The sequence below is a fragment of the Ahaetulla prasina genome, chromosome 6 (assembly GCF_028640845.1).
Source record: "Ahaetulla prasina isolate Xishuangbanna chromosome 6, ASM2864084v1, whole genome shotgun sequence".
Lineage (NCBI taxonomy): Eukaryota > Metazoa > Chordata > Lepidosauria > Squamata > Colubridae > Ahaetulla > Ahaetulla prasina.
The window spans coordinates 58,957,526-58,984,719 of record NC_080544.1 but is presented as its reverse complement, the minus strand read 5'-3'; the positions used below and the strand labels follow the sequence as shown (position 1 = coordinate 58,984,719).

The 27,194-nt window shown below is 37.5% G+C and overlaps 1 protein-coding gene and 1 long non-coding RNA gene across 4 annotated transcripts in view; one reads left to right on the top strand and one right to left on the bottom strand.

Moving 5' to 3' along the window:
• The window catches only part of LOC131201105 (uncharacterized), a 43,687-nt gene extending 34,184 nt beyond the window's left edge, over window positions 1-9,503 (bottom strand). For both annotated transcript variants that reach the window (XR_009155784.1, XR_009155785.1), the window contains exon 1: window positions 9,364-9,503. This is a non-coding gene — a long non-coding RNA (uncharacterized LOC131201105). The remainder of the gene's footprint in view (window positions 1-9,363) is intronic.
• WBP1L (WW domain binding protein 1 like) overlaps window positions 1-13,814 on the top strand; it is a 51,921-nt gene extending 38,107 nt beyond the window's left edge. For both annotated transcript variants that reach the window (XM_058188708.1, XM_058188709.1), the window contains exons 2-4: window positions 712-814; window positions 9,694-9,855; window positions 11,628-13,814. In XM_058188708.1, the coding sequence (XP_058044691.1) occupies window positions 712-814; window positions 9,694-9,855; window positions 11,628-12,370 (1,008 nt within the window). In that variant the 3' untranslated portion in view covers window positions 12,371-13,814. The remainder of the gene's footprint in view (window positions 1-711; window positions 815-9,693; window positions 9,856-11,627) is intronic.
• The last annotated feature ends 13,380 nt before the right edge of the window (window positions 13,815-27,194 follow it).

Below are 27,194 nucleotides of genomic sequence, written 5' to 3'. Positions count from 1 at the left end.
TGTTAAATGAATCTGGCTTCCCCATTGACTACTTGTCAGAAGGTCGCAAAAGGGGACATTGTAACCATTATAAATAGGAGTGCAGTGATCCTAAGTGAAAAAGTCGTAAGTCACTTTTTTCAGTGCCATAGTAACTTTGAACAGTCACTAAATGAACTGTTGTAAATTGAGGACTACCTGTACAAAGGAAAGCTGATTTTTTTTTTTTTTGCCTTGTGGAAGTTGTCATTGTTTTATTGCAGGAACATTGAGAATTTTTGTTCACTGTCTGTAGTTTAGAGGAGTATAATTCTGGCAGTTCATTTCCATCCATTTCTGCTGCACATACAGATCCACAAAGGAGAGATGGAAAGAACGAGCAATGGGACCAGACTGATATTTATAGAAAATACTTGATTTTAATGCAACTAAAAACATTTCTGTTCAAACACAGTATTTTTATTCGATTTGATGATGTCAAGGAAACTTATGCTAATGAAGGTTTTCATTTCATTTCCAAAGATTAATTAACTTTGTGTATTTCTCAGTTAGCTACAAGTTACCCATATCCTAGAGAAGAGGTCCATAATCTATATCCAGAATATTGACAGGTATTTAAGCCTTGGGTTAATACATGCCTCACAAACCTTGGTTTGTGGGATTCACTCTAGAATGAGCCTCCCCACTTATCAGATTGCTATGTTAGTAACATATTTGTTTCTTGCATTGTAGGACAAAGAAACCTGCATAGGAATCAACAATCAGAGTTACAGTTGTGAAACAGGCCATTGCTGTGGACAGTCTCAATGTTGCAATTACTATTACGAACTCTGGTGTAAGTTTTTTTAATTTATTTTATAATACAAACCATAACTACTCTTGGGTTTAGCATCTGATTTTATCTCTTCCCCCACCCCAATAAGTGCTTTTATAGATTGAAACTGAAGAATGGCAAAACTGACTATACATGGCAAAATGTCTACTTGGTATGTTTCAATATAAGACAGGAACTTCCTAGATCATACTGTTTGATAGGCTTTGCAGGAAATATATAGAAGAATGGTTCCTGTTAGTTTTTCCATTTTTTTTTGGTGGGCTTCAGTTTTGTCCTGTAATAACTTTTGTATCACCTATCAGATTAGGACTAAGTACTTCTGTTTGACAGTGATTCTACTTCTGCTAGCCACTTCCAGCAGATTATGACTCTATTCCTTATTAGGAAATTATCCTGTTAGATGCTAAAGTTTTTATTCTGTTTTCTATGTTGTTTAATTTTGGAAGAGGTCATCCAAGGTTTTTCAGTTCATTGGTATCATCCAAATATTTACATCTCCCGTTTATTGCACACTGGTAAGGCAGCAAAGACTTTGAACAGATGCTTGATATCGGTAACAAATGAAAGCCAACACACTAAAGTTCAGTCCACACATGAAATGCAGGTCAGAGATATCCATGAATGATGAATCCACTAGATCAGGGGTCCCCAAACTTTTGGACCTCAGGGACCACCAAGTTCATAATTTTAAATCCTGCAGACCACTAATACAAACCCAGCGTGTCGCTTGCTGAAGCGCCTGGACTCCCAGTGATGGGATGAGGTCCTTCAGGCACTGTCCCTCCTCTCTCCCTCTCCCCCTCCACTCTCTCCCACTCTTTCTCTCTCATTCTCTCTTTCTCTCTCCCACTCATTCTCTCTCTCTCCCACTCATTCTCTCTTTCATTCTGATTCTCTGTCATTCTGATTCTCTCTTATTCTCACTCTCTGATTCTCTCTCTGATTCTCCGCATGTCCCTTTCAGAGCCAGGCGGCTTTGAGCAAAAGCTGTGAAGAGAGCACCCCCCCCCCCGCCGGGTGACATCTCTGGGGAGGCGGGCAAGCCGGGCAGTGGAGCGCCCTTTGAGTTTTCCCTTCGGCTGAGTAAACAGCCCAGAGACTCCGGGAGGAGGAGGTGGGCAGAAGCAGGGGGGGCGGAGTGCTCTGGAGAAACAAGGCGCACCGGGAAGGACCACTGCATGCTGCGCCGATCTCGCGAAATTGAGGTGGGGAGGTTGATATTTAATGCAAGATATCCCCCTTCGGGCCCCATGCCCTTCTTCCAAGAAGGTGTTGCTCTCTCTCTCTTTCATTATCTGTCTCTCTTATTCGCTCTCATTCTCTCTTATTTTCTTTCTCTGTCTCTGATTCTCTGATTCTCTTTCTCATTCTCTCTCTTTCATTCTGTCTCTTTTTCGCTATTTCATTTTGCGCGGCATCAGCATTCCGCCTCGGTATATTTGCCCAGCCAGTGGAGCAAAGCAACCCTCGTCTCCTGCCATTGGGACTTGGAGCTGTAAACCGCGTCTGATCAGCAGAGCAGCCGGATTTTGCTCTCTATTGCGGACACCAGATCGGCCCGCTGCAAGCTCTCATCTCTCAAGGAGCCCTGCCAAAGTTTTTCACGCCGCTTCAGTGAACGCTTCTCGAGAGATGAGAGCTTGCAGGAGGCCAATCTGGCATCCACAATAGAGAGCAAAATCTGTCTGCTCCCCGGACCAGTCACCATTTACAGCTCCAAGTCTCCTCCAGATTTAAAATTTACTCCCTTTACGTTTATTTTTCATTAAAGTTTATTTAACAATTTTACAAATTTTACAGGAAGAAATATTTGTTGTTGTTAGTTGCAAAGTCGTGTCCGAGCCATTGTGACCCAATGCACAACGTTCCTCCAGGCTTTCCTGTCCTCTACCATCCTCTGGAGACCATTTAAGCTCACCCCTACTGCTTCAGTGACTCCATCCAGCAACCTCGTTCTTTGTCGTCCCCTTCTTCTTTTGCCCTCAAACTTTCCCAGCATTAGGCTCTTCTCCAGTGAGAGAAGAAATATAGGAAGCATAATAATAGCTAACTTAACAGTAACAAATCAACAAAAGGGGAACACCATTAGACATATCCGTCACATATTAAACAATAATTTCAAATTTTCTTAACCTAAATTAAAAGAAATGATTATTGTTACAAAATGTCATAATCTATGTGGAAAAAGGACATATTGTGTTTTTATTGAAATTACATATCTTTTAATTCAGTACTTAATATCACAAATAATACTATTTTGCCAATTTCTCACAGTATTTCTCTTAGAAACACCCAATACGTAATATAACCATAATTTCTCAAGCATCATGTCAGTCAGTTGCTCTTTGTTTTTTTTACATCTCCAACAAAGACTGTATGTCCATTCTTTAAAATACATCCTTTGAGGTTTCTATTAATCCTTTTCATTTAAACTTTTATTATCTCTAGATTATAGTTTTATTTGTTCAAAAGCTAAAAATGGTGATAGTAATAGTTATTAAGCAAATACCTAAAAACTGAGCACAAATAACACATTATTCTTGCTATCTTTCTTCATCTCTACAAGTTGGTAGGTAAGGCAGATTTAACCAATTCAAATTCCCATTGCTGTCTTTTGCTTTGCAACAGCCGTGATGCCCTAATCTTTCCAGTTTGGCCCAGTGTGGCCGTGTGAGTGGCAGGCTTACGCACGTGTGCACATTTCCATTGGTGCAAGCGGCGGGCACGCACACCCTCCTCTCACATGAACCGAGTTTAGTGCATGAGAAGGAGGGTGTTTGTGAGTGAAGCTCCATTTACACAATGGGCAGGCATTTGCATTCATGTGTGAAGCTCCACTCGCGTGAGTAGAGAACACTTATGCTCACATGTGAAGCTCCACTCGCTTGAGCAGAGATTGCTCATGCAGGTTAGAAAAAAGAAGACATGGTCTGATCCCACCTTAGGCACAATGCCAACTGGGTGACCTTGGGGCAGTCACATTCTCTTAGACCTAGGAAGATGGCAGTGGCAAATAACTTCTGAAATCTTGGCAAGAAAATGGTAGGGATTCAGTCCAGGCAGACACCAGGAGTCAAGACTGATGTGAAGGCTAAAAAAAATAAGGAGCAAGATAAACTTGGAGCAGGACCTCATTTAATTCATCATAAAATGTTTTGCCTGCTTTCTTCATTTGCTCTTCATTCATTATCACAGTTAAATCAGTTAGATTTGAGCAAGATACAGGTTGTCCTCGACTTACGACCAGAATTGAGCCCAAAATTTCTGTTGTTAAGTGAGGCATTTGTTAAGTGAGTTTTGCCTCATTTTATGACCTTCCTTGCCACAGTTGTTAAGTGAATCACTGCAGTTGATAAGTTAATAACCCAATTGTTAAGTGATTCTGGCTTCCCCATTGACTTTGTTTGTCAGAAGGTCGGGGAAAAATGATCACATGACCTTGGGATACAGCAACTGTCATAAATATGAACCAGTTGGCAAACATCTGAAGTTTGATCTCATGATCATGGGGCTGCTGCAAAGACCATAACTGTGAAAAACAGTCATAAGTCACATTTTTCAGTGCTGGTGTAACTTTGTATGGTCACTAAATGAACCATTGTAAGTCAAGGACTACCTGTAATCGGAAAGCAAAGGCATGCTTTTTGGGGAACGTAAAGAAATTATTTGTTATGCAGTTGATTTGGCTATATTGAGGCTTGCTGCTAAGTAAGGCAGTGGCACCTATCCAAGTTTACTGTGAACTCTTGGGCAGACTATTCTGTTCCTGTTCTTGAACAGTGAAAAAGAAAACATGTTTTTCCATTCTGAGTAGAGGATAAAAGGCTTTTCTCTCAGTGAACTTTTTGCTTCAATTCTTTGCATCGGAGAAACATTTTTTGTCTGCTTAAAAATATTTCTATTTCACTCTTTATTATTTGTTGCTGTAGAATAGATTAGTTAGAATCTATTCTACAGCAACACAAGCTACTCTATTCTGTAGAATAGGGTAGTTAGAATCTTCATATGCCAACCGGGGAAAAATCTTTTGAGGAAAAATATCGACAGTTTCTAAAAGTTGTTATTGAGGAAATACCTTTCTATGAACAAAAAGATAACTCTGGATACTGTTACATGTGTTTCCAATTGTCTATAGCAGAGATGATGAATCTGTAGCCTTCCAGGTATTGCTGAGTATGTGTCACTATTAGGCCGCTCAAAGTTGCTTCAAATATGAGATGGTGGCAAATAAATTTAATAATAAATAAAAATAATCAAATAAATCCCCAAGGTGGTTCAGACTTCTGGGATGGGAGTTCAGCCGTATCTAAAAACACTAATTTTTGTATTACAGGATTCTGCAATATTAATACTCCCTTTGTCTAATATTTCCCAAATATATATTCCATGATTCTACAGAAAGATTTGGAAACTATTATTGGCGTGATCAGACAAATTGCAGACTCAGAGAGGGATTAAACTGTTTGTTCAATAACTGGGAATGAAGTTTCAGTTTTTACTGCTTCCCCATATAGCATTTCATCTCATGTTGCCAGCTTGTCTCCACTCTCTATATTTTCTTTTTCATTTTAATTTCCTTTTTGTATCAGTATTGTTTAGAATTTGAAAATCTAGTAAGTTCTATAAAACAATGCAATACAATTTTTCTGTCCTGTTATCTGAATGTATCAATTATATTAATATACAGAATTTAACTTTTTAAGAAAGTATATATTGCTTCTGCTTACTAATTACTGAAGTTGTATTGTAAAAATAAAAAAGCTTGACAGGTATCTATATATAGGACTTTCTATAAAATACTGGCAGTTTTGTAGCCATTTTAGAGCTATCTATTTCTATTAGAAATTGTATATCCTTCTGGTCTTAAATATACAATTTATTTGTGGCTTGCAGGTATCCGCTTATAAACAGCTCTCTATTTCATATTGTACAGGACATACAAACCTCAATTCTAGAAAAGTTTGGGGGGGGGGTATTGCCATAATCTTCCTCTTCCTCATCCTCCACACAATCATAAGTAGTTAGTTTCAATTCCATTATGGGTTTGTGGATACATGCATATACCTACCAATGAGTAAGGTAAGCTTTGAGATGTCATCCTTTTTAACAGCATCTACATTTTTTTTTGTTTCTGGTAATAAATTGAAGTTTAGTGTGCCGCTTTTCTTCTTCAAGGCAAGTTGACCACTCAAAAACCAGTTTACAGAGTCAGCATATTGCCCCCAACAATCTGAGTCCTCATTTTACTAACCTCAGAAGGTCAACCTTGAGTTGGTCAGGATCAAAATGCTGGCAGTTGGCAGTATTAACCTACAATACTGCATTATAACCACTGTGCAACCAAGATGCCACCACAGAAACTACTGCTTTCTTCTAGTAGTTAATAGAATAATCTAAAGCGGGGTGAAATGCTCCCGGATTGGACCGGCTCGCGCGATCCGGTAGCAATGGTGGCTGCTGGTTCGGAGGACTGGTAGCAAAAATCCCTGGCCCCGCCGCATGCCTCTGCTTAGCCCCACCATCAGCAGAGTGTTTTTTTTACTTTTAAAAGAAGGTTTTGCTTCAGCCAAAACATGCCTTTAAAAGTAAAAAAAAGCCTTTGAGGATCCCGCCCCTCAGCTGAGATTGGCAGAGCCTTTAAACTTAAAAAATAATAATTAAAGGCTACTCTGGGGATCTCACCTGAGTTCCTTTATCAGCAGAACATTAAAAAACATGTTTTCTGTAGAAAACATGTAGAAAACCTCCTTTTAAGAGAGTCTAAGACACTTACCTGATTACTGATCGACCTCATGGCTTTTTTCCCAGCCGGAAAGCCCCAGTTTCATTTTCAGCACCAGACAGAACTAATAATAGCTAATCTATTAATCACTTAGATCTATTAATCACTGAGTGATTAATGCTGGCTGGCTTTGCTGAGGAACTCTGGGAATTGAAGTCCACAATCCTTAATAATAAAATAAAATATTTGTGCAGCTTTCTGAGATTTGGTGTGTTTCTGTAGTGTTTCACTCTAACTACACAAACACACAAAATCTCAGAAATCTATATATGGTATTTTGTGTGTGTGTGTGTGTGAGTTGTGTTGTGTGTGTGTAAAGTGTGAAAGTTGGTTTTTGAGCTTTTTGTGGCTGTGTGAAATGTGAAGTGCAGCTGCTTTTACATTGTGTGTGAGTTAGTTGTGTTGTGTTGTGTGTGTGTAAAATGTGAAAGTTGGTTTTTGAGCTTTTTGTGGCTATGTGAAGTGTGAAGTGCAGCTGCTTTTACATTGTGTGTGAGTCAGTTGTGTTTGTGTGTGTGTAAAGTGTGAAAGTTGGTTTTTGGTACCTCTTATTGTTTTTTTATACTTTGTTTATTATTTTTATTATTTATTGTTATTGGCCATGCCCACCCAGCCATCTGACCACCAAGCCACGCCCACCAATTAAGCCATGCCCACAGAACCGGTAGGGAAAATTTTTAGATTTCACCCCTGATCTAAAGTATACTAGAATAATCTTTTGGGCTACATATACTGCATTGGTAATAAGACTACTGAGTATTCTAATAATTTACTGCAGGACAAGTTAATGTGGCTGCTGGATTTTCCTCCCAAAAAGGAAAAAATTATTATCTTTTCACTAATGTGGGTGGGGAGGGGAAGTTCTAAAATGGTAGGTGAGCTATTTGTCAAAACCTGATGGCGACGTGAGAGTTGACAATAAAGTACGGAAGAGTGGTCCCACTTATGACCACTCCATCAGCAGCTGATTCCTTCACAACTTCAACACACAGACACACACACCCTGAATCAGGTGCTTTCAGAATCCTTTTCTGCTTTACTGGGAAGCTACCAGGGTGTTTGACTTGATCACCCTTGCAGATTTTTTGGAAACAAAATCTCTCTATAGCCAGCATTGCAACCGCACACAACCCACATAACACGTCTACAGTTTGGCAGTGACACACTGGCTCAGTGAGAAGTGGATTTCCTGCTTTAGCCAATGCAGCTGCTCTCTTTGCTCTGCCAATCCATATGCAGCCATATCATAAGATGGAGACCAGTGGGGAGATTCCACCATTTTCTACATTGTTAGCATAGTCACATAAAGCAAAGCTTACACTAAGAGTCAATGAAAATTTCAACTGTAGTTCAGAAAAATTACAAAGCCAGCTGATATTGCAAAAAAAACCCTTGTATTTTGTTAGCTACCCTCAACTTGAATTTAGGGTATGTAAATGTGCCTTCTGTTTGTATTTTTTCCCCATGAATTTGCCTTATCTTTCAAAAAGGAAATGTTGCTGTGCTATGATACCTTAAGACAATGAATTAAGTGTGCTCTTTCTCTTCATATTTTATTAAGAAATACTGAATATAAGCATTTAATGGTTTGCTGAGAAATGCACATTTTTAGATGAAGCTGTTCAACTAGAACAGTGGTCACCAACCAGTGGTCTGTGAGAAAATTTTGGTGGTCCGCAGAAAAATCATTTCCATTTTTTATATTGCACTAAATACTATTTATCTTTTTAAAAAATTCATATTAGTGGTCCTCGGGATTTAAAATTATGAATTTAGTGGTCCCTGAGGTCCGAAAAGTTGGTGACCCCTGAACTAGAAGATATTCTTTGAAAAAAAACCTGGAAACTAAAATTCATTTTGGTTTTATGTAATTTTTTCAGCCAGTACTGTTTTCCATATTTTAGCTACTATTGATCCAAAGGAAGAGATTACTCATATTTTAGGGTTTTGCAATGGAAGAGCTTGCAATTAACAGAAAACAACTGAATTATTTTTTTTGTGCTATAGTTGCAATGAAAAAAAAATATAGTTGAATTAATTAACATAGATTTCTGAGTAATTTTCTCAATTTCCTCAAAACCTTTGCCCTAAATGAGTAACTAAATGAGCATTGCCACCAGAGATGGTAGTGTGTACCAGTTCGATTACAGATCTCATTTTTCTTAAGATTATTTTTCTTAAGATTTTTTTCTTCCTTTCCTAAATTATCTTTTATGTAAAATGTTAAGTACTTTTCTTTGCTCAGAATCTATCTGAACTCATGTCTCAGGTTCAGGCATTATATAAGAAGAAAAAAACAAATCTACAAGCATGTACACATACATAGAACATACATACACTTTATAATTTTTTTAAATAACTCAAGGCAGCAAATATACCTTATACCTCTTTCTCCTCCTATTTTCCCCATAACAACAATCCTGTAAGATGAGTTGGGTTGAGAGAAAATGACTGGCCCAAAGTCACTCAGCCGGTTTTCTTTTTCAACATTAGCTATAACCCTTCTATGATATTCTCCATTCCTCCCCCCTCCCCTCTGTTAAACATTGGGATTTTTTAATGGTATTTCCATCTTGTAATTCTACAAATGGAAAACAAAATTTCTGGTAATTTTGGCTGTTTATCATGAGCATTTTACTACCTTAAGAATATTTTGTTATTTCTTAACAAAACTAAAGTACAGTGTTTTTTAATAATAACCATATATTTAATGTCTTGGTTATGTCATCTTTCTTTCCCATTCATACTTATTTTTTTTTAATCTTACCTGGCATGAAGTCAGCCTTAAAGTATGCTCTCTTTTCTGTCAGAAGCAATAATTCTAACTTGACCTCCACAGGCCACTTTCATTCAAATCTTCATTTTTCGCCTTTGTGATGACTCTTATTTAAAGTTGACTGGAATAAATATGTAAAAATACCCAGTAACTCTGCATGTTGCTTCTATTTATGTCTCCTGACAGTTGGTCTGTTGACAGATGCAGACTGCTGTAAATGGTTACACACATGTGCAGTAGTTATAGATAAAGCTTTTCTTCTGAAGAAAAAATACTCTGATTAAAATTTACTTTCTCTTCCTCCTTTTTCTTTTTCCACAGGGTTCTGGCTAGTATGGACGATCATCATCATTTTGAGTTGCTGTTGTGTCTGCCACCACCGACGCGCCAAACACAGACTTCAGGCACAACAAAGGCAACATGAAATTAACTTGATTGCCTATCGTGAAGCTCATAACTACTCCACCCTGCCATTTTATTTCCGTATGTACTGCATGCAAGGAGTAGCTGACTTCAAAGATCAAGACCAAAATATTGCTATATTGAGAGGGGACATGAATACAACAGGGACACCCCCCCACCCCCCCCACCCCCAAGTGGCAGGAATGGTACAGAAAGGTTGGTTGATGAGGAGAGAGTGCAGGTTTATAATATTCTGAGAGACTGCGCCCTATCCTTTCTAGCAATTTGACTGTTCTAGTTGAAGCTGGCTAACCTTTATTAGTATCGGCAAAATTTAAGTTGTATAGGTGACTGATTGAAACACAAAGATAAAACCATTAGCTAACTTTGTATCAAGCACGGTAACGCTATATTCCTTTTTTAGTTATTTTCCAGACTCTACTGTAAAAAGGAATAAAAGGCATATTTGCTTATTAGTCTGAAAAAACAGTAGTAGTAATAAAAGCTGAGCTGTTTTTATATTTTATATTTTTTTCCCTCTGTGACTAATACAACATCAGTGTCATGGAGCTATAATACAAAGGAGCTGCAACATATCATTAGAATGCAAAAGGAGCTAGATATCTGAGATCTCTTGTCATTAGTATTTGTAATACCGTGTTTCTCCAAAAAAACGACCCACCTTGAAAAGAAGCCCTATCACACTTTTGAGTGCATGCGATCAAATTAAGCCACACCCACAAAATTAGCCCTAATTAAGACCCCACCCACCCTGGGGTGTAGGGAGTGGGGCAAGGCACACAGGTAAAAAAAAAGCTAGGGTGAGGATGGGCGGGGGGTGGAGCTGCCCTACTTACCAGGTGTTGCACACCCCAACACCTGTCTTGCCTTCTGCGGACGCTTGCCGGCACTCACAAGGATCACCCTGGCCTCCATTTTGCCTTTAGATGCCTGCCAGAAGGCATCTGCAGCTGATAACTTCTATTATTGGCTGCAGAGGGCTTTCCAGAAGGCATCTGAAGGCGAAATGGAGGCCAGGGCAGTGTGTGCAAGTGGCAGCAAGTGGCCGCAGAAGAAGTGGGCCAGCAGCGGGCTCCTGCTGGGCCGGGCTGGGCTGTTAGTGCCACTGCCATGAGATGAGTCAATAATTGGAACCCTCCAAAAAGAAGGCCTAGCCATTTTTTTGGGTGGGGGGTGTCAAAAGAAAATAAGACCCAGCCTTCTTTTTGGAGAAACATGGTACTGTTTGATGCCACTTTTCTGTCTGTGTTTTACTAAAAAATGTAGACTATTTAATCAATCAAGAACAGGCAACCTGAGAATTCCCAATGTTCCTCAGTGCAATTACTATAAATCCCAGATAATAGCACAGATTATGAGAACTATAATCCAGAATATCTGCAGGACACCAGTGTTCAATTTGGTAAGGGGTAAGAAAAGGAAATATAGAAAGAAAAATTAAGTAAAGGGAAAGTACTTACATGTCAAGTTTATTTGTGAGAAATACTACCACAGTTAAAGGGATCTCTAATTTTATAATGGATGGTAAGATATCTATATATTTCCTTTTCTTCTCCAGAATTTTGTTTAATCATGGGCCAGATAATTAATTTAGCATCACTAGTATCAAAGGCCACTTAAATTGCTTAAATGAATTTCTGGGTTTGAATATTGCCTGCACGTTACTGCATAAGCAATTTCTACTTCCTAAATGAAGTAAGAAATTGAGATTTTATAAAAAATAAAATAGCTAGAAATGTACTTATTATAAAATAAAATGGGTCTTAATGTGATTTAGATTTCATCTATATAGAAATATGGAAGTAACTTGTCCTCCCTACCTCCCCATTTAGGATTTTTGCCAAATTATTTACTACCTCCCTATGAGGAAGTGGTGAATCGACCTCCAACCCCTCCCCCACCATATAGTGCCTTACATCAGCAATGCATTCCAACTGGCAATGGCAGTACAACACCAGATACAAGAAATCTGCAGCCAGCTCAGGCAGGCACGCTGTCAGGAGCAGAAAGCAATAATGGAAATATGGACAGCACTGCCTCTCCAAGCATCGGGCATTCTGAATCCTCCAGTCCTCCAGTTGAGCGATCAACTACCAAAGCAACATGTGGTGAGCCAAGGAATTCCAGCAGCAGAGTGGAATTAGAAGATGCGGCTGACCATGTATCCACTTCTGATAAGGAGTCAGAGTGCAAGGAAGAATTGCTTAAGGATTACAATTCAGAAAGCTTAGATCAAAACAGCGCTTTTTCAGATGCTAAAGACAAGACACCAGGCAGACACCGAAGGTTTACCGGAGATTCAGGCATTGAAATCTGTATCTGTAACCAGGACCACCATGATAATGATCTCAAGGAGTTAGATGGGTTCATTGATGATGGATCCATGGACTTCTGTGATAGTTGCAGTGGCCATCCATCCCATGGAGATGAGGAAGAAGGGCTTTTCAGTGCTTCAGATGAACAGCATGGAGAACACAACCACCACCAACTCTCCAGACAACCTGTGTGTGTGCTCCTGAACACCATAAATGAGCAGGACTCTCCAAACTCTTATGCCAATACATCTCCCAGCTAAAACAACATCAGAAGGGAAGATCTACAAAATGATAAATGTAACCAAAACCAAAATGGTTCATCTTTTTCTTCAGATGCAACTATGGGAATAATTTAAAATCTGTCAAGAAGGGGGCAGACATGTTTAGGTTTTTCTTTTCTTCTTTTTGTGCTAAAATTGCCTCTTCTGTCCTCTGACTGGTTAGGGACTTGATTTAAAATGTCATCATTTATATAGAGAGAAAAGGAAAAAAAAACACTTCCTATTGCTGATTTTGGTGATGGTTTATTTGGTTGGTTGTCACCTTAAAAGTTTTCAAGATCTGCTTTATTTTCTGATCAGAAACTTCAAACGTGTGAGAACAAGGAGTACTAGTGTTTAACATCCCCCCGCCCCTGCCTGGTCTCATTAGTGTATTTTCCCCACTCCTCTTTTCAGGTGTCTTCTCAAAAGCCTGTGGCATTTGATAGCCCTGGCAATGCATTTAGGTAGTACTATGGAGAAGTTGAAATAAATTCCCAAAATAAATTACGGTTTTTGCTTTTAGCCAATAGAATGCATCTCTGGTGCATTTTGATTACAACCGTCTGTAATAAATGTTTTCTTCTTGAAGCTGGTAAAGGACCAGTTTCTTCCAAAAACATTAGCCAAAAATACAGCGTTTATGCAAGAGGGGCCTTCAGACATTGCCCTTTATTTTATTTTAAAGAAGTTCTCCTTTTCCAGTACTTGGTCTTTACGTAACTTGCAACTAGTATGCTGCAGTGCAAAAGGACAGGGGCTTTGCAATTTCAGACCAGCACGCTAGTAAAAAATGACAAACCAAAACATACAAAAGAACAGGGCTGTCTTCAGGTGCCTTCAGATTTCAGCGATGCTTTTTGAACAAATGGGAAAATCAATTAATTGCAAGTGGATAATTTGCAACATTAATGTGGAAGACCTGTGCAGTATTTTCTTTCCTTAGTCCAAAAGTTAGTATGATTCTAACAAGTGACCACTTAAAAGAACTGAGTGTCTGTGTTTTGCTCTCTTGAAAGTGGCACAGGCTACTGTACAATGTCTGTGAGTATGTGTGTGTGTGTGTGTGTGTGGTCTGCATGTGTGTTTCCTACTGGTAAGACGAAATTTGCTGCTGTAAGACTGCAGGAAAAAAAAAGACTGTTGCTTTGCTTTAACCAAACAATGGACTTTTTGTTAGTAACAACACCAAAGGGAAGGGGAAGAAACTCAAAACAACTGAAACTAACATTCCTCGGAGTGTTCCTGTGGAAGAGACCAACCCTTGGTTTCTATATTAAGTGTGATGGACATCTCTTTTTCTTTTCCCCTTTTCCTTTTTCTTGAATTACGGTTGTCTGGGTCATTTACTGTTATGAAATAGACTTTCAGATTTGATTATTTGAAACCAAAATTGGTTTGAAATATGGTTGTAAACCCAAATATAATGCCTTTTTTCTGATAATTCCTTGTGTTTTCATTTTCTTTGGGAAAAAATAGAGCAGAAACATCACAATGAAAAATGTTTGTTTTGTTCGTTTACATTTGGTCATGGAATTCTGAACATAAATTATAATACAGAGTAATGTAGATACAACGTTACATTTAACTGATATACTGTCAGTAGCAGGTATCTGTTTATATATAGCTGTACAGTGAAAATAGCAATACTGTATAAGCCAGAGCTGCACCCTTTCACTAGACTATTCTTCCCATCTTGCTTACTACCATGGAAAAACCAGGACAAATAAGTAGATCTCAAATGTCTTACTTTTGGAAGAATATTTTCCATTTATGAAATAGGTAGAAATAGAAAAGAAACCTGGTTATTTGTTTTAATATTTCTTCATCAGTGATCAAAATCTCACTCTTAACTTTATGATTTGAATTGCATTACATGAAATTGCTTGGTGACTTTGAGTTTAATTTCAGATCTGGAAAAAAATCTAGATAGAACATTACTAGCTATCATGATTTATATATAGCTAATGAATGGAAATGGACAATTGGGATGGGTAGAATTTCATTTGCATCAGAGCAGTTTCACATGCTGGTCTTTTGGTGCATATCTGTGCTATTATGGACTTTAGAGCCATATTCAGCCATTTTATACATAAACCACTTCAACCAATAATTCAAGAGAGCAATACTGGAGAGAAAAACAAACTAATCTGTAAGATGATAAGACGCATGGTATTTGTGAAATTTGATTCTATTTCCTAATAGACTATAATTATTATACTCTACGTTAATTGCTATATTTGTAGACACAAAATCTATGCTGTTTTCACAATACAAAATGATTAGATAGATAGATAGATAGATAGATAGATAGATAGATAGATAGATAGATAGATAGATAGATAGATAGAATTCTTTATTGGCCAGGTGTGATTGGACACACAAGGAATTTGTCTTTGGTGCATATGTTCTCAGTGTACATAAAAAGAAAAGATACATTTGTCAAGAATCCTAAGCTACAACACTTAATGATAGTCATAGGGTACAAATAAGCAATCGAATCGAACAATCGAATGTAGCTGATTGTTGTTTATTTATTTATTTATTTATTTATTTATTTATTTATTTTATTTATTAATCGAACTTATATACCGCACCATCTCCCGTAGGACTCATTTGAGAAAATGCTTCATCTTCATCTGTCATCTGGAGGTTTAAGATATTATGATCTGGGTTCTACAGTTTTCTTCCCCGTTATAAACACATCTACATATTTCCTGTGTGGATAAATTTTAAAGTATTATTTATAAAATTAATATAAGTAACCGCTAAGAAGTAATTTTATACTACACATATGTAGTTGTATTATTCAGGAAGAACAGATTACATGATATTTTGCTATGTTTGTTTTTTCAAAAAATGAAACCTTAGAAATCATTCTGTAGGAATACTTCTAAATCAGACAAAAGTTTGCTATTCTAGCATTCTTTTTTCCTAGAACATATTTTGGAACTGTTTACTATCTGGTTTTAAAAGCAATAACTGAATAGTATCTACAACAATAGTAGTTCCATATAGCAGTCATGAGCAATAGACTTTAATAGACTTAATTTATGCAATGTATTTATCTAACACAGCTTTCCTAAATTGGTACCAAAATATCATTTTGGTATAGCAATATAAAGAAAACGAAATCCAACAATCTTTTATAAAATCATGACATTAGTGCTGGCAACATTTATGGGATGTTTTTTTAAACCCTACAAATATAAAACGCCAGGAATTGAAAAAATTGCTTAATACTGTAAATTTTTTTGCCATCTTCCTGTACATAAGAAATAAACATTTATAATGTCTTGACATAATATTCTTGGAGATACACCAAGAGGAGTATATGCATTCCTTATTACTCTAGTTATATTAGCATTCCTGCAGATTTCTATTCAAATGTGGCAATAACAGACAAACCCAAACCACATTTTACCTCCCAAACAGTATCCCTAGCAACAAAATAATTATAACCATCTCATACCGAACTTCTGTCATGTTCTGTACATACAAGACAAACTGTTCTGTTGTGTTTCTTGTACATTAACACCAAACTAAACAGCTTCCACGTTTTAAAGAAATGTCTGCTGCTGTTTTACAAAAACTGATAATTTAATCTCATTTTTCCAAAGATTGTGTAATTATACCTACCGTACTTTCCTCTGAAAACTAAGAGTTAAAATACCAATAACAATCTGGTATTTTAGGAATAGCAAATAGCATCGGGTTGAAAAGGGCTGAAGAAATCCAGTGAATGTTGGTCTACATTTTTTAATTTCTCTCAGTAACCGAAATTTTCAGATTATACATTGTGCAATATGCTTTAAGATGTCTAACTCATTACTCTTCCCATTGGTTAGTATATATTATGAAAAAGGAAGAAAATCATATTTTTCTTCTTACAATGAATATTTTTATAAATTTTGTGTCCAATAGTTGTCATTTTAACTAAAGTAATTGAAACATTTTCAAATGGATTTTTGCTTTGAGATTGCTATGAAGTTGGTTAGGCTTGCTAACATAAGCCTAAATGACTTACAGTTTGGCTTGGTATGAAATGTCAACTCAATTGCTAAGTTAATGTAGCAATTTGTTATTCACTAATACCAAATTCTTTTCTATTTATTTTCAGTTGAGACATTGCTAAAGCTTTTTCCCCCAAATGTACACTTAATGTTGATTGCCTTACTTGTGCTTTTATTGCATGTTCATCAAGTTAAATCATTTTGATCTTCACAGCACATTTGCACTGCACTTGAATCATAGAGGGGCCTTAGAATCACAGAGAAATAATATAGAATGCAATCTGTTCTGTAAATGACTTGTGATGACACTACATGTGGCTGTTACTTCTGGAAAGCCCACATGAAGGAAATCTAAGCTCATCCAAAGGGTGCCAAATTATTCTAAATATGCTCTAGGCAATTTATGCTTAGTGTACATATCTAAGGGTAAGTAAGCAAAGCAGCACTAACTTCCTCAGTGCCAAACCCTCATCAGTACATTTGAAACATGAGATAGAGAATTTATTTCAGAGTTTATTTGTAATCGAAGAGCAGCTGTGTTCTGAGGTTGAATGTTTTTCCAGTTCACTTGGCTACATGCCCAGTTTAGAAAGCCCACAGGTATTTTAGTATTATTCTCCACCTCCTATTCTGCATGGGCTGGAAGAAAATAACTCTCTTTTTGTCATGGCTTAATATGTCTCCTGGGTCTGTTACATAACGTGGGGGAAATTATCCCAGGTGTCTGACACATAGTCACCCTCTCCTCATGCAAAACAACAGGCTAGTGTTGATTGCTCATTGATTTGGGAGGCTCCTCTTTATCAACAAGTCAACCGCTGCCAAGGAGGAGACACACACCCTTCACAACATTAAGGAGCTGTTTATAAAGCAGATGTATTGCAATTCTTGCCATTATGGCTTGCCCTGACTTTAGGTAATTGCATAAAATTCATTTACTCTCTACATCGTATCCTCTGTACTTGTGAAACTACTTTGAAAAATTAGGTTTCTCATTTCTACTGACAACTGGAATATATTTTTCTCCTCTTTCTGAGGAATTTAGTTTATAAAAACAATATTGCACAAGTTTTGTAACAGATACAAGATTAGTTTGCGTATGCAGCAAACTTTAGAGGAGCTAAATCTGAAAATTGTTTTAAATGCATTTTAGTTTGATCTAAAATTTAGTTGATGGTGATACATTACCATCTTTAAGATAAAAAATTACACAACCTTGGAAGTGTGATTCCCAAGTTTCTTGTATTACAGGAAACGCTGAAGTGGGCATTGCTTGTTTCAAAAACCTTGGATGGATGTTCTTTTCAAAGGCCAAACCCAGAAAAATATGTAGTTCTTACAAAGAGTTCAAATTATCAGAGGAATATTATGCTTCCCTTCCTATATCTTGCTTCCTATATATTACTGGATGAAAGATTGATAAATTCTACATTGTTTAATGGGTTGCAAAAGAGACTTGATGGGCTTGAACAAGCTATCCCATATTTCAGTCTCTTTCCAAACTATAATCTTTTTTAAGTATGCATGTTTGTACTAACAGCAGTGCTTCCCATTTTCCTTCAGCCTTGAATAACTTGCAGATGTATTGAACTACAAAGATACTGTTGTGAATGAAATTAGCAAAAGATAATTTCCCCAAACCTTCCTCCTTATGGAAGAGCTGCTGTTCTTTTAGAAATTGCAGGCAATTATGTAAGAAAGACACAAGCTAGAAAACTTGTTCCTGACCTTTTGATAAAAAGTTATAATCCACAAGAAGCTGAGAAAAAAGTCCATACAGTGGGAAGTTTAGCTACAGGTACTGTCGTGTCCCACTCTGACGGCCGGGTCAGGGAAGTCCATATCAAGCGTGGCTGCAAAGCCTCTGCAGCTTTGCCAAAGTTCTGTCAGAGTTCTCAGGGCAGGCAGGAGACCAGGGTGTGATTTCAGCAATCCAAGTTAAGACTTTGCCTGACTCAAAGAATGCCAGAAAGCAGATCCTTTATATAGGCCATGGGGTATGGCTCCATGACTCAGCACTTATCCAGGCCTGCCCCTCCCTTCCTTTTGCTGACGTCGCCTCTCCACTCTCCGGAAGCGTGGGTCCCTCCAGCCTCCATCTGTCGGCAATTCCAGCTCATGACTGGCTTCACATTCCCCAGGCTCACATGCTGTGGGGGAGGGGCCCAGCTGCTTCGTTTGTCCGGGCATGGTGCCAGGACTGGGAGCTGGAGGCATGTCAGGCCATTCGTCTGTATTATCAGTGTCTGGCAGGAGGTGAGAGGGGCCCGGCTGCGGAGTGGGGGGGCGAGCGAGGCACAACAGATACGTATCTAGTCATCCTAAGAAATAGCTAATAATTTTAGCTAGTAGTATTGAGTAAGTTGTAACTTGTTTTTTTAGACTTATATATTGGCTCTATATAAATTGTGATTGTGTGCTTTTGGAATAACTTTATAGCACAGTTGCTCTATTATAAAAGCAGAATGCATCATGTGGTTTCATATTTTTCTATGGGAAATCCTTTTTAGGAACAGCATACAGCACAGTGGTGAAATGCTCCTGGTTCAGACTGGATCAGCCGATCCAGTAATGATGGTGGCGGGTGGTTCAGAGAACTGGTAGCAAAAATCCCTCCCCCACCCCCGGCCCATGCCCACCCAATCCCCTGAATAGGTAATAAAAAAAATGCTTTAAAATAAGTTTTTTTAAAAAAGGCTCCAACGATCGCACACCACAGCTGATCACCCCCCCTGCACATGCTGTTCTACTTACCTTCCCATGCCTCCTTTTGGTGTGCACTGTGCGTGTGTGCGTGCACACCCCACATTTGTGTGTGGTGCGCACTGTGCATGCGCGTGCACAGCTCGCATTTGGCACGCAGAGCACATGCGCAGTCACCGAACCAGTAGTTAAACCAGTTTGGATTTCACCAGAGATACAGCACCTTTGAGCCACACCCCTTTCACATGTTTTTGAGTAAGCTGTAGTATGAATTTAGGAATCGGGTTACTGGTTGTTTACTTTTTTTAACTTCAGGTTTAATAAATGGTTATAAAATTGGGCCTCAAGTTTGGTCTTGTTCAAAGGGGTTAGGGAAAAAAGGAATGGTGCAGAAGGAATGTGAGAAGGAAAGCATGGGGAAGCATTTTTAAAAAATGTTTCTAAGATGGAGCATTTTCCTTCCAGCACTCTGCTGCTGTTCTCAGCATTTGTTCTACTTTATAGATCTCTCTGGGGCAAGTCAAGGTATAGGAGGGGTGCTGGAGACAGCAGGAACCAGCAGGGTTGGTTTGTTCCAGGATGCCACGTTTTCTTCTCTTTGGGGTGGGCCTCCCATTGAAATTATAATGCCACATCATCCCTCTTACTTGGGCCATCCTTCTCTGTATGGAAGATGCATGGGATATTCTGATGTTTCTCCCATTCTTTATATTTCAGCTTGATCCAGCTACATGGTTGGCCGTGCAAGGGTTTTGTTCTCCGTCTTGCCTCTTATGACAATTTATGGTCAGTGTGCTTTAGCTGTTTTTCCTTATTAAAAAGTTCCTGTTTCTTGCTGCTTTCACAGCTTGGCATCTTTTCCTGTAAAATATTTTAAAAAAAGAAAAAGAAAAAAGAATTTTTTAAAAAAAAAATAGGCAAGTAAGAGGAGGTCCTATGTACTTTTATAAAGTGATAGCAAAACCAAAACCAAATATTTTTGACATGGTTTCTTTCACTACATAATAGAGGCAGAGAAAATTACCTTGCTGGTTGACTTTAGTCATAGTTAATCAAGGCCAAATGTGAGGAGTGAATTGTGTGATGTGACTTATTTGATTTTGAATTAATAATTTTATAAATCTAGACTTTGGATTATAAACCAGGATTTATGGTTTGGCAGAAGAGTAAGAAATTAGTAGCCAGAAATCATGTAACATTTTGGAAGAAAGCTAAGAGCTGCAATAAGCGTATTGGTAAATCTAAGTGAATACTGATGGATCAAGACATCATTTCCCATTTTTCATGGTTTTACAAGAGTTTGGGGTATTATTTATTATCGGTGGTGGACATGTTCTAAAACTGTCTGGAATCACAGAAAGCTTAGGAGATTAACACTGATAAACAGTCAAGCAGATAACAATACCCCAGTCAAGGAATTACCAAAGAGAAAAATACATGCCTACCACACTGGCAGGGCAAGTTATTGTATATAAACAGGGAGCAACACTACACTCACACTGATGATGTTACCTAGTAAGGTAATGAGATGTTTGCAAGCGAACAGCCAAGCTGAGAGAGCAACAAGGACTCCCTGGTTCAACCTCAGCCACATATATACATCAGGGGTGGGTTCTACTTACCTCCGCTACCAGTTCACAATGGGAGCGCACGTGCGCACTTCTGCGCATGCACAAAAACTTCTGCACATGCGCAGATCATTCATGATGATGTCCGGGCAGGTAGTGGAGCTTCCCACCGTTCACAAGAACTGGACCAAACTGGGAACAACCCACCACTGATATACATACTGATTAGCAACATTGATGTGGATTCCTGAATCGGTGGCTAAACTTTAGGCAGCTACTGTAATATACGTAAACTGGGAAAGCAGCAGGTAAGGACCAAAAAATATTAAATTTGATTCAGTATCAAGCTCTGACTAATATGTGAAACACTCTTAAGATCCAGTAAAAGAGAACTCTAAATAGATCAATTTATTTCTGGAATTGCATGTGCTTTACTGTACTATTTCATTTATTCCAGTTTATATGTTGTCTTACTGGAAGTTTCAAGGTGACACACACAGTGTCATTGGTGTATTGCTGTAATATTTGTGGTGAAGATAGTTTGAAAAGTTGCCCCCCCCCATTCCTATCTTTTTGCTGCCATCTAGTGGCTGCCTGTATTTTTGTAATTAAGATTTGGCATGTATAGATCTCATTTTTGACATATAAAAGCAGGCATACTGATTACTGAGGGCACTAAATGCACTTTGTTTTCATGGAAGCGAAAATTGGGAAAGGGAACCTCCAGTTTTCCAATTTCCTCTCATTGGAACATTCTACTTCAAAAGAGAAAGCCAGTTTGTGATGCTGGAAACCTGATTTCTTGCTATACTTTCTGATCAAGCCTTACTTTTAGGATTTTATCTTAACAAACCATAGAACCATGTCTTAAACCCAAGTCTATTCTTTGTGCAACAAGTTACAAAATGTAAAATTAATGGTTGTCTCATTGTTTAAATAAGTCATTTCATGATTCCAAATTAGAAGTTATTTTAAAATGTGTACAAATGTTACCAATTAAAGTCAATAATGAAAACCAAAAGTTCAAGGGAACTTTTTGGAATTACGTTTTCCAAAGGTCACTTACACAAAACCATTTTAAAAATAAAGGGCAAATTAAAAGTTAAGCAACACTTCTGATTAGCCATGCAGGACTTCCTGCTGCTAAACAAACTACGTTATCAGAATTTGTGCTACTCTATATCAGTTTTGCATAAAACACTTATGTCAGAAGGAATCAGAATTATAAAAAGTATTGTTTAAATAAGTCAAAGATATAAACTTTTCTAAAGTTCTTTGGCAGAGACAATTTAAAACATTAATGGGAATATAAATGGTGGTTATTGTGAATATAAAATAAATACTTCAGTTGAATGTCCAGGATGGCAGGATATATTTCCCCTGCCCCTCACTTCATTATTAAAAGTTTCCTTTCATGAAGATGAAGACTCTTAAGAAATTTGCTCAGTGGAAAAATACTATGTTTAGATTAAAAGATTTCATTTTTAATAGAACAAAAATAAAAACAACAAGAGTCTCTTAACACAGGAGTTCCTAACTTGGAACCAGGCTGTGGAAGCAGCATGTGTGTGCATGCAGCCACTTGGGCAAATGGAGCACACTTGCCAGCTGCTCACATGGAACCATCCCCTCTCTACCCATTCAGTCTGCAAAGCCAAAAATGTTGGGGGATTCTGTCTTAGCATACAAAGTTCTACATTTAATTGGTTTCAGTTATCTCCAAATAAAAGTGCTACAATAACAACAACAAGAAAACTACAGAAGCAAGAAGCAAGCATTGAAAAACTTGACTAAATATGAAAATCTTATAATTCAACATACTGAATATTAGGTGAAATTTATAAATTATTATTGAAGTATGATTTAGAATCTGAAATATTAAGGGCTACATGATTAAATTATTGCAGAATCTAAACACAGTTATAGAGATACAATACAGGATTTCCAGTGGAAGAATACTAAATTTACTTTGAAACTCATACTTAGATTTGGTACAATTGGTTCTACTGTTGGTATATTATTCTAGTCTAGATTGCTAAATTGAATAATTTATTTTCAAAAAAACTGCTGGAAATGTAGCAAACAATTTGGATCCCTTCTTCCTAAATTGCAGTACTGTTATAAACTTAACAATACTAGAAATTGGCACAGATTTTGAAGGCTGTAATTTCACTACAGCTGAGATATTCTTATTAAATTTCACTAAACTGTATATTTGTTCAAAGTACAGTGAACTAGCATTGTATGTTGACATTTTTTGGAAGAACGGCTAATTAAATTGTGGGAGCATGGTTTGATACCTCAAATAATTTCTTGAATTAAAAAGTAAATCTGAGAATTTAATTCTAACTGGAAACAGTTATAGGTAATCCTTGGTTAATGAATACTTGTTTCAGCAGCCTTCCAAGTTGCAACTGCTAAATGAAGGGTACTTATGACTGGTCCTCAAAGTTCTGGCCATTGCAGTACCCCTGTGGTTATATGGTCACGATTCAGGAGTTTCAGCGAGCTTGCATTACACAACATTGCCTCCCTTTTCTATCCACACTTGTACTGCAGCATCCCTCCCTCACCCATTCCCATAATCCATAGCATTCACTCACCCAAGAGCCTGCATGTGCAATCCAGGATTTGTGAAGATCTGCCTTATTGACTTTGCTTGTGTTATGAGTTGGAAACTATCAGGAAATTGCAAGCTTCAGTCCCATGAAGTCCTTGCTTAACAAACCGTGGTCCCCAATTAACAAAGACAACCCACACTGTTAGCAATAGAAATGATTCTGATCCCAATTGCTATTGTTAAATGAGGACTAACTCTGTTGGATTATAATATTATTTATGGAGTTGTTCCACATCTGAAATTTGGGTTTTCTTAGCTTTAGAATTATACCTTAATTTGATCTATAACTTAGTATTGATCTAAGGTGGTATTTAACGTTATAGTATTGAAAATATAGAGGGCTCTAATTTCTAATCTTTTTGTTTCTCTCCAGCAAATGTCCTCTTGACATTTTTATATACATGTCCTTGCACTCACTGTGGTTGACAAAATGTGAGCTTTAGCAAGCCACAGCTAGGTGATAGAATCCTGAAACTGAATTATGAGAATTTAACCTGTGATGCAGCTGTTAGGGATATAAATACTGATACAAGTGATTCAGCACGATCTTCTTGACTGTCCTGTAGATCAACATTCCATCAGCAAGATTTCAGAAAGAGTGTTTACCAGCACAAGGGACATCCAAGGTCACTAAACATAGGCCAAAGAGACATCTGAAGAAAAATATATTCCGTCTCGATTGAGATGGTAAAGAAATGTGCAAAATAGCAAGATGCAAATGTTAATGGCACTTTTTTTGGGGGAAAAAAACCCATAGGAACTAGAACATAGAAACTAGAAAGAAATGAATCTGTTTTTTACTTTCTTAGCAATAAATTTGCCTTTTTATCCCATGTTAATGGTCCAAGGAAAGCAGGCTTATCATGAGAAAGGTGCACCAGGAATGAATTTAAACGATGGAATTTAAGTATCTTACAGAACTGTGACGCAGAACATGAATATATTTGGATATATAAATGAGAAGAAAAATTGCAATCACCATTGATGTGTAAGGCATTTTTTTTGTCCATGTCTCTCTAAGTTGAAATCAACACCTAGGTTGATTTTAATTCAAATAAGTCAGCTACCTCTTTCTCTGCTACATTTTAAAATGGTGATCATGAAATCACCCAGGCAAATTTTCTCATTTCTCCACATTATATGACATTTTGGATAATCTTCTCAAAGATACTGTTTGTTTAATCTGCACTTAGATTTTCAAGGCATAACAGCATTTTCCTACTTTTACTCAGCAACCTTATGCTGTTCATTTAGCATATTGTCACCCCATTCCCTCAAAATGGAGTCATGCATACTGAATTATCTAATCTGTGGATATAGTGATTAAATAGAACAATGGGGGAAGGGTTTATTACAATTCAGAGCAAGAGCAGGTGAGAAATTAAATATAGTGGTACCTTGGTACTTAACGGCTTCAATTTGAATTTGGTATTCAAATTGAATTTGGTATTTGATACATTTTGACATGAAAATGTTGTCCTGGTACTCAGCGTTTATTTGATACTTGACGTGCTGCAAAAGGAAGTGGGGGAGAGCTGCAGAAGGCAGATAGGAAGTCAGCTATGCTAGGAAGGTCGCTGCAAAAGGAAGTGAGGGACAGGCTCAAAGATTGGGCAGGAAAGTAGGCAATGCTAGAAAGGTTGCTGACATAGGAAAAGGGACAAATAGTAAGTCCTTCCCAGCCAAAACAAAGGGTCATGGTAAGTCACATGGTTTCTTTGGTGCTCATCCATTTTAGTACTTGTGCCTCCCAGAACCAATTAAGGACGAGGTACCACTGTAGTGATATAGCTACTTGCTTTTGCGGTAACATTCTGTCAAATTTCTGAAACTGCATTTTGATGCACAAATTTATATCTTTAATGTGTGTACACAGATGGTCCTCATTCAGTGATTATTTGAACTAGTGACATCACTAAACTGATTGGTCCTAAAAGTTTCAGCTGACAGCTTTCCCACCCTCAGGTAGTCACAATCTGGGTGCTCGGCATCTCACTCCTTGTGTCACAACCTGTATGATCCTTGTTCAATAACAATAATGGAGGAATACCAGAACTGCCATTGCTAAGCAGTGCAGTAACATGATGACATACTTTATGACTTCAATGTTTAGCAATGGAAATCTTGGTCCCAATTATCATTGTTAACCTAGGCTTGCCTGTACAAGTGTTTATAAATCCCAGGAGTTTAGTCTTTTGATTATGGTCATATATAAATATAATTAACACAAACCCGTGCTACTTTATTGCAGACTTTTTTTTTACATCTGTTTATAATCACTGCAATTTAATAATAGCTGAAGAATATGGTTTTGCAGTATACAGATTAATTAAATAATTTGTTTTATTTAGATGGAAAATTGTCTAGCATTATTGTGAAATTTAAACACTAAACATGTCTAAATATGTGGTGTGTATATATGTGTGTGTGTGTGTGTCACATTACATTTTTTTCCAGTCTGGTGTTTAATGGGCCTATATGAAGAAATATTTTTATATCACCAGCGTCAACCCTCTAGGTAAGGGACACCATCAGCTTAAAATCAAAGCAATTCGGTATACTTTATTTGTATATTTATTTCTTTTTTCTGTTTTATGCATAGAATTCTAATGGTTTTTTATTGCATTTTATGAATGCTGTGAGAAACTCAAGAACTCTGGTGAGTTAGCAGTGCTAAACAACAAAAATAGGAATTCAGACCGCAGTCTTCACCATTTTTAATAGCAACAGAAAAAAACATGAATGAAACAGAAAAAAAGCCATTCACAGAGAAGAACACTTTCATACCATCATTTTTGCACTGCCCAATCCCTCAGAAGCAGCTTTAATCCACCCCTCAATGTCTTTACAGCTATAGACTTTGAAATGCTGAGGGAGAATGCAAAGGAACACCATTTCATTCGGCTCTCAACCCAAATTCCGCAGTTCTTGAAGAACAAAAACCATCCTCACTCTGCACAAAGTTAAAGAGCATAAATTGCTAATATAAAGTGCTATGCACTTTTTAAATTCAGGCTACTGCATGTCAACTTCTCTGATCATAGGCCCCCCCTCCAAAAAAAAAAGTTTGCTTTACTTTAAAACTGCCAAGCCACCTTTCCCCTCAAAGGACTAGTGAAATAATAGTGTGTGACTGAATGCCAGATCCTCAGAAGAAAAGTTCTTGGCAATTGGATGGTAAACCATCGACAAGCTATGGTTGCAAAAATAAAAACAGGTTTTGCCCTGGTTTCAGACATAAATGAGGATTTTTTAAAAAATGATTTGGCCCTCAAATAGAACCTACATTAAATTACCCCAGGGTTGGGTTTTTTCTGAACTTCTGAAAACACTCTACAAAAATACCCAAGGACTTCTCCAAAATTCAGGAAAACGCTGCTCTATAAATCAAAAAGTACACAGAGAGAGCTTCTACCATAAGTAATTATGCATGTACTGAACATACATATAGTAAGACAATATTAAAATCCAGGTTCTTGCTCTGCTTAAAGAAAATGCTGCCTTGTGTAGCATTGTACGTGGTCTGATCTTCCTTGTTAATCAGTAAACATGCTCTCAGTCTGTGTGGGTGTAAGCCAAGACTTTACATAAGGTGTCCCACTTGTTTTGTCAACATAATCTTTGGTCAACTGCTGCTATTTCTGATCTAGATGATTTGGTATCTGGAAGTCTGAAACCTTACCTAGATCTGTCTCAGCACTTGGCAAAAAATAAGTTTTCTTCAACTCAGTACCCTGCCAGGGATTGTCACTCCCAAAATTCCTGCCTAGCCATGCAGAGTACAAGTTTGGGGAAGGCTTAGTCAGAAGCTGAATCCTTGGAAGCTGCATTATATAACCTTATGTTCCTTTCCAATGAGAAAATAGTTCCATATTGAAATATATTTTCAGTCCTGAATGAAGAGGGACCATATCTTAGAA